At 36.8% G+C, this 7,500-nt stretch overlaps 1 protein-coding gene across 3 annotated transcripts in view; it reads left to right on the plus strand.

Moving 5' to 3' along the window:
• LOC145243473 (uncharacterized) overlaps positions 1 to 7,500 on the plus strand; it is a 397,788-nt gene that overhangs the window by 344,639 nt on the left and 45,649 nt on the right. For all 3 annotated transcript variants that reach the window (XM_080106409.1, XM_080106411.1, XM_080106410.1), the window contains exon 3: positions 6,163 to 6,258. In XM_080106409.1, coding sequence (XP_079962535.1) covers positions 6,163 to 6,258 — 96 coding nt within the window. The remainder of the gene's footprint in view (positions 1 to 6,162; positions 6,259 to 7,500) is intronic.

Below are 7,500 nucleotides of genomic sequence, written 5' to 3' on the forward strand. Positions count from 1 at the left end.
CACAGAAGTGGTACGAGTTCATCAGCAGTAGACGTTTGTGGGATCCTGTATCAAACTGAGAGACTAATAATAGATGCACCAGCCGAGATGTTGCAACAATACTCCATGCATAGGCGAGTACCATAATTTCCTCTACTCTCTATATGTGCCTAAATCTAAACGTGGTTTCCATGAACTAAGTGTCTTTCCTAGAACTACCGGCCTATGGAAATTTGTTCCGCTGGCCTTGTTTCCAGCTGACAACAATATGGCCCAATGTAAACAGGTTTTTGCTGAGCCGTCCCTTTAAATAATCAAATCATACCAAATCCCCACTACTAACGATCACTACACTGTTGTCCTGATGACTGATGTGTACTCACTAACCCTTATCCTCGAGTGGCCTTTGGGCTTTGATAATGTGGTGATCCCCTTGTAAAAGAAAAATCTCTGATCTGTTTTTCTTTTATTTACTCATTTGTTATTGGTTTCCCTACAAAAGGAGGGTGTACCTATAAATTCACCCTTGTCCGTTCGTCCGTTCGTCCGTTCGTCTGTCCGCACTTTTCTCAATAACTACGCCTTCGAGTTTTTTGAAATTTTGTACAAATATTAAACCTGATATGAGTAAAAAAATTAACAGAACGGAGTTTCCGGGAAAACTCCGCTTGTCCCTTAAGGGTGCCTTTCGGGTTAAAATGGCTACAATTGACACTTTTGTGTTTATTAAAAAAAACTGATGCCTTGGATTTTTAAAAAACTTTCTGAAAAGTTGTAACTAACTGATTTCTATATAATTTTGTTTGTCTATATTTCGCGATAACTCTTGCTATATTTGTCCAAAAATGTTTGTGTATGTCTATTTAGCAGCTTTGAATGGCGCTGAACTCAAATTTAAATATGTTAAGGCCCTGGGGACTTTTGGGGTTTAATGGGGGGGGGGCACATGATGGACTCACTCATTTTTTTTTTTTTTTTTGCATGGGGCATAACTAAAATTTACATATGTTAAGGTTTAAAATTGCACTGTTTGTTCATTTTCACCAGGATTTGACGTCCCCTGGGGATTTTATGGCTAAATTATGGGGTGGGGGGCAAATGCTGAACTTAGTCATGTTTTATGCCTCGTTCACTGTGCACTCACGGGTGAGGGCATGAATGCTTCATTTATTATTTTTGTTCTTTCTTTCGTTTCAAGGTGTTTCTTTAATTTTCACTCTTTTTTTTCTGCCGTTCTTTCTTGTTTTCTTTCTTTACTTCTTTCTATCATTTTAATCTCGTGTGTGTGTGTGTGTGTGTGTGTGTGTGTGTGTGTGTGTGTGTGTGTGTGTGTGTGTGTGTGTATTTTCACTCTCTCTTTCCTTTCTTTTTCTTTTCTCGTTATTTCATCGGACGTGCAAATCATATTCGTTAAAGGTTAATCCGTGTTCTGAAATTGATCCAATCCATTTCCGTCTTCCAGATATTGAAATCTGAACAACCAATTAATTGCATTATTTGACAGAAAACAATGTTCAAGTACGTTGCAAGTTGAATACCGTGATGGTTGAGCGAGTACATTTCCATCCGCACCACACCCACCGACCATATTCATCCGCCCACTCCCCCCCGGGTTCCAAATATTCTTCTTATACGAGTGACAATTGAGGGAAATGAAATTGAAACTACCGAATTTTCTTGCGTTTAATTTTTTTTTAACAAAAATGAACAGAAAGAAATCGAGAGGTTGAGCTTTTCGTCGCACTGACATAGATATTAAAAGCCTACAATTTTTATTAAAAAATTGTTGTTTTGTTCTCTCTCACTGCAAGACCTTCAGAGTCGGAAAATAGAATTGAGATGTCAGCGCCCCAGAGGAGGGGCACTCTGACCTACAAAAAGTGACTGGACAGCCCGTCGGCATTCCCCGGTAATGCCGCCTCTGGTGATTAGCAATAAACTAAACCTTTCTCAAAGAGAGAAGGCAAGGTGGGACCTCCTAGAACTGCACAGAACTAAACTCCCACCGAAAAAAATGTTGATTTTTGGAGTCGATGATAAAACCCCTAGCCGAGTTCTATTTAGAAATTATTAAAACAGACTTCTTAGTATACTCAATCATGGATATGCGTGCTACTAAATAAAGTTGAACTAATTTCCATATCCTTTTAATATATATATATATATATATATATATATATATATATATAGGTATATACATTTGTCATATATATATATATATATGTATATATATACATATATACATATATATACATATATATATACATATAAATATACATATACATATATATACATATATATATGCATATATATACATATATATATACATATATATATACATATATATATATATATATATATATATATATATATATATATATATATATATATATACATAAGTTACTTTGTTTGTGAGTGTGCAGCAAGTTTCTACCAAACTTCCCTCTGTATTTTTGGTTTACAGACTTGAAACTTGATACATAGGTGATTTGGACATGTGGAACAATTTCGATTTTGTTTTTAGATGTAAAAACAATTAAAATATAATATTATTGCATATTTTACGACCGGGCAACATCGAGCTACCCCGTGCGGCCACGTAGTTTGATCTACAAAGCGTGTGGGTGCTGGTATATTATGCAAATTAGATAGTCATGCTTAAAAAAGCAAGTCACATTTTTTTTCATTAAATACTCCCTCGGACATTAAGAGACATAAGAGAGTTTGAATCAACATGGAGTGGGTGGATCAGAGAAATAGAAATACATAGAAGGGAAGGGGAAGAGAGAGAGAGAGAGAGAGAGAGAGAGAGAGAGAGAGAGAGAGAGAGAGAGAGATAGACAAGAAGAGAAAGATTTGTAAATTGTTCAGTTCATAGGTTGGTCGTTTTTGTTTTTCGGCATATCAATGGCCCTGTCGGTGGGGCATTAGAATACGCCGACTGCCCCCCCCCCTGCAGAGGGTAAAAGTCCCTCAATGGGGGTCCTGGATATGACCTTAAACTATATCCAGTGGTGAGGCCCCAGCTTGTGGCTTTGGGGAGTGTGGAGCCACCCTTTAATTACCATTGCTCCCAGGTCCACTCTGACCCGGAGTGGTAGTACCTGTTAGGGTCCCGAAAAGGGTTGATATGCCGTAAAACAAAAACAACCAACCAACCAACGGCATATCAACCCTTTTCAGGTTATTTAATTCCGAATCCAAAGATTTTGAAGAAAACATTTTTAATAGAATATATTTGTTGTTTTCAAGTCAGTTTCTATTTAAACCATAGTTGGACCCTAACAGGTACTACCACTCCAGGTCAGAGTGGACCTGGGAACAATGGCAATTAAAGGGTGGCTCCACACTCTCCAAAGCCCGCAAGCTGGGGCCTCACCACTGGATATACTCACTGTTCAGTTCATAATACATTAATTACTAACATTAACTCAAACTCTAACCCAAGAGATGAATATAAGCACTATGGACAGAAGCTGCTCGGAGCTCCTATCCTGGCAGAGTTAAAAACCAGCTGAGAAACCTTCTGGGTGATATCCTTTTCTCTTCTCTCCTACCTCTCTTACACAGGCAAAACGTTGCTACCATGTCTCTTCTCTATCGTTATTTATTATGGCAAGTGCTCGCCTGAGCTTCAATCTATCGAACTTTCACAAAACACTCGTCTAGTTACAACCACTATCTACAATTCCCCCAACTCTCTATCTGTGCCTAAATATTAACTTGAATTCCACGAATTAAGCTTTTTCCCCTAGAACTGCTCGTCTGACTTGCCCTGTCAGATGTATTTCTCCCTTTATCATTTAATCCTGAAATAATAATGGTTTTCACTTAGTGTAAGACATTAACTTTTACAACTAAAATAGAATGAGAAATTTGAAAACTTTGAAGTGTCGGATGTAATGATAAAATCATTTTTATTTACTTTTTTTCTTGTAAGTCCGATATTTCGCTAATAAATAGACTCATCAGGGTAGAGTCCGGTCCATGAATAGTTTTTTTTTTTCTTTTTCTTCATTTTTATGTTATCTACCACGATAAAACTATTTATTAGCGAAATATCGGATTTACAAGAAAAAAATATCGGACTTACAAGAAAAAAGTAAATAAAAATGATTTTATCATTTTATCCGACACTTCAAAGTTTTCAAATTTCTCATTTAAATTTTACTTAAAAATAAGTGTTTTCAAAAAGTGCGTGACCAACTTTTACAACTAAAATAGAGTTCTTTCTGCAACCGGCAGTGCAAATCCCAACGTAAATCGTAAGTACTATGCATTCTCTTACTGACTAATGGTATAGAAGCCCTATAAGACTGGCAAATGATGGATTTAGTCATTTCTTTTTCTTTTCTTTTTTTATGCATGGTGCGGAACTCAAATTTATTTCAATACCTAAAACTGCACCGTTTAATCATTTTCACCAAAATTTGACGTCCCCCGGGGAGGTTTGGGGCTAAAGTGTGGGGGGGGGGTAAATACTGAACTTAGTCATTTTTTATGCCCCGTTCACTGTGCACTTACGGGGGACCATGCATGCTTCATTTGTTTGTTTTTTTTGGGGGGGGGGTCAGATTGCGGTGTAACTTTTTCAAACACGTGAAATTAGTCTTTCAAAACTGCATCGCAAGAACACTTCTTTTTCTTTTTTCTTTTTTTTTTAACTGAGATTATCATGGAAGTTATTTACCTTCTCCCATTACGGGGAAGATGTGACACTAAAGTCTCTCTAAAGAAAGAGCATTGCGGCCTGCAAAAAAAAAAAAAAAATGCCTAGGCAACCCCGTCGGTTTCCCCCGGTGTGGGCGGCTCAACTAATTGGCAATAAACTAAACCCTTTTCAAAGACATAAAGAAAAGCTGACAGGGTCAACCTCCTAGAACTTCACAGGACAAGCAATATAATACAGTCAACAGGTAAAGAAACCATTTTAAAAATATGACCGAGACTTTGTATGCTTTTTGGTGCTAAGGTAAAAATGATGGGAGACTATTCGTGAAATGGATCAGTAAACAAACAAACAAAATAAAATAAAAATAAGGGGATTTTATAAACAAGTACCGAAAAATAAAAGTATCAATTAAACATTATATTCAGAATCTGGTTAGGTAAATGGCACAAAATAGAGTGTTAAAAATTATGAAAAGCCAATAACCTCATATTTGGGTTAGTTTTTAAGAGACTCACTCTATTTACATTTCTAATAACTATATTGTTGACATCTGTTAGTTTAGAAGACTATAGGGTTGCGTCTGCAGAGGTTGTGGTTGAATACCGTCTTCTGTGGCTGTTTTCGATCTACATTAAGATCAAAGTGTAGTATCTGTTCTTCAGATGCTGCACTTCCATTTCTTGTTGTCTTTCGGTGGAGGAGCAGTCCTTCACGACTGAGACAATTTTTTATTTTTGTACCTTTTCTCCACGTTAAAAAAACGACCCTGGTGTCTAACTCTGTCCCGTGGGGAGGCATAGTAAATAGGTACATTATCGGTTGCAAACATTGCAGATGAAGGTCGGTGTGTGTGTGTGTGTGTGTGTTGGTGGTCTGTTGGATTTTATTGACTGACCTTTCAGAATAGTCTTTTGGTCTCCGCCCGTTCTGCGATAGACCTTTTGTCAGTGGTCAGGCCTTTGGTTACTGTTTGTCTCCAGGTGTTGCAGACATTAGATTTGAGCTGCCAGTTGCTAGGATCAATGTTACATGCTTTCATGTATTTGCACACGCCGACACAGCGGAGGCGAGGACGACCAATTCTTCTTTTGCCAGTGGTGAGTTCACTGTTGAGAATGTCTTTTGGGAATTCTCCCATTGTCCATGCAATGCACATGGCCTATTCAGCGTCGTCATCTTTGGCGAAGGGAGTGAATATGGAGGCGATACCAGTTTAGCGAGCTTAGTATTGCTTGTAACTTTGTCTTTCCAAGAATTCGAAGAATAATCTGCAGACTACGCATGTGAAATATGTTAAGTTTCCGTTCTTGGTGACTATAGGATGTCTATGCATCGCTGCTGTACAAAAGGGTGTCGATTAAACAGGCCTTGTAAAAGGTTCATTTTTGTGGAAATGGTGAGATGTTTATTTTCCCACACACGAATTGCCAATTTTGCAAAACTATTACTGACTATAGTTGAATTTCTCTGCAATCTTTTATTTATTTATTTATTTATTTTTTTACTTTCAGGCCTTCGTATCTTCGATGTGTGTGGCTCCGGAACAACTGCTTTAGATACAATCCTGTCAGAACTCAAGAAAAGCGGATGCAATCATAATATCACAGGTAAGCAAGTCTGTGCAAATAAACAAACAAGAAGGATTTATGTTCACATTTTTTATGATCGGATGTGAGGAGGGAGAAAGAAAAAAAAAACATACTGAAATATATTTATGAATTCGAATATAAATTTCAAACAAAATAAATATCTGTTTATTTTGTAATAATGCGTTATTTCGGCTTCAAACGTATTTAATACGTATTTCATTTTATTCAAATTTGACCAACGCTTCTATAAAATGAACACAAATCCTAACGTAAAGAAAAATCTACATAAATATCGGGACATGCTACTCATTTTATATTTGACGACTATTTTTTTGTTTGTTTAAACTGCACAACTTTAAAAACACTAAATGTAATTAAAACTAGAAATATTCTACTGTCCTATGTACATAACCGACATAATCAGGTTGACACACCGGTTCCTGCAGGATCACCAAAGTATAGCAACGTTAAATCTGGTTGGTATTAAATGGGTGACCATTTGTGACTTCCAGGTACTGCATGCGCTCTCCGCTTATCTCGGCATTGTCTCCAACATTCAGTGTTTTTCATTATTCTCTTATTTTGTTATTCTGTTGAATCGTCCATGTAGCTTTTCCTTTTCCCACCTTTGTTTCCTTGTATTTTTGTTTGTCGTTTCCTGTATTGTTCAACTTGCCGTCGCCTCTCGCTGCGGTGATCAATCTTTATTAATTATGTACCGACCTGTATACTTACAATGTGCTACAACTGTCAGTAAGTTGTATTTTTATTATAAAAAAAAGGGCAAACTCTGGTTAAATTAATGTTGAAAAAGAAAGAAAAAAAAGTGTACTACCCTATCACTTACTTTAGTCCGCGGGATAAGTCCTTCCAAAAACAAAACCCCTCGTTGTGCTTCACTTAATCGCATAGGTGTATTGGGGTAAAGTAAATACTTAGTCGCCATGTTGAAACAGAGTTCTGGAAACAAAACTTATAAACAGTTCTCACACATTAAAATGAATCGGTAAAGAATTTAATTCAACTGTTTTGTGTTATTTTTTTCTATAAAATATTACTGGTCATCAAATGTGTTTTTTGCTCTGTGGTCTGTCCAAAAATAATCGATTCTGAGTAACTTCAAGTCACTCAGTTCAAATATAAAGTTAGTTTTGTCTACTCACGTCGTTGTCTCTGGCTGTTAAAATCGATATTTTTTCATTTATTGGCTTACCAGCAGTTCAGCTGAGCTTTGCTCGGGCCCTATGTACTGTTCATAAC

The sequence above is a fragment of the Euprymna scolopes genome, chromosome 22 (genome assembly GCF_053919585.1).
Source record: "Euprymna scolopes isolate OS-2025 chromosome 22, ASM5391958v1, whole genome shotgun sequence".
In the NCBI taxonomy this organism is placed as follows: Eukaryota; Metazoa; Mollusca; class Cephalopoda; order Sepiida; family Sepiolidae; genus Euprymna; species Euprymna scolopes.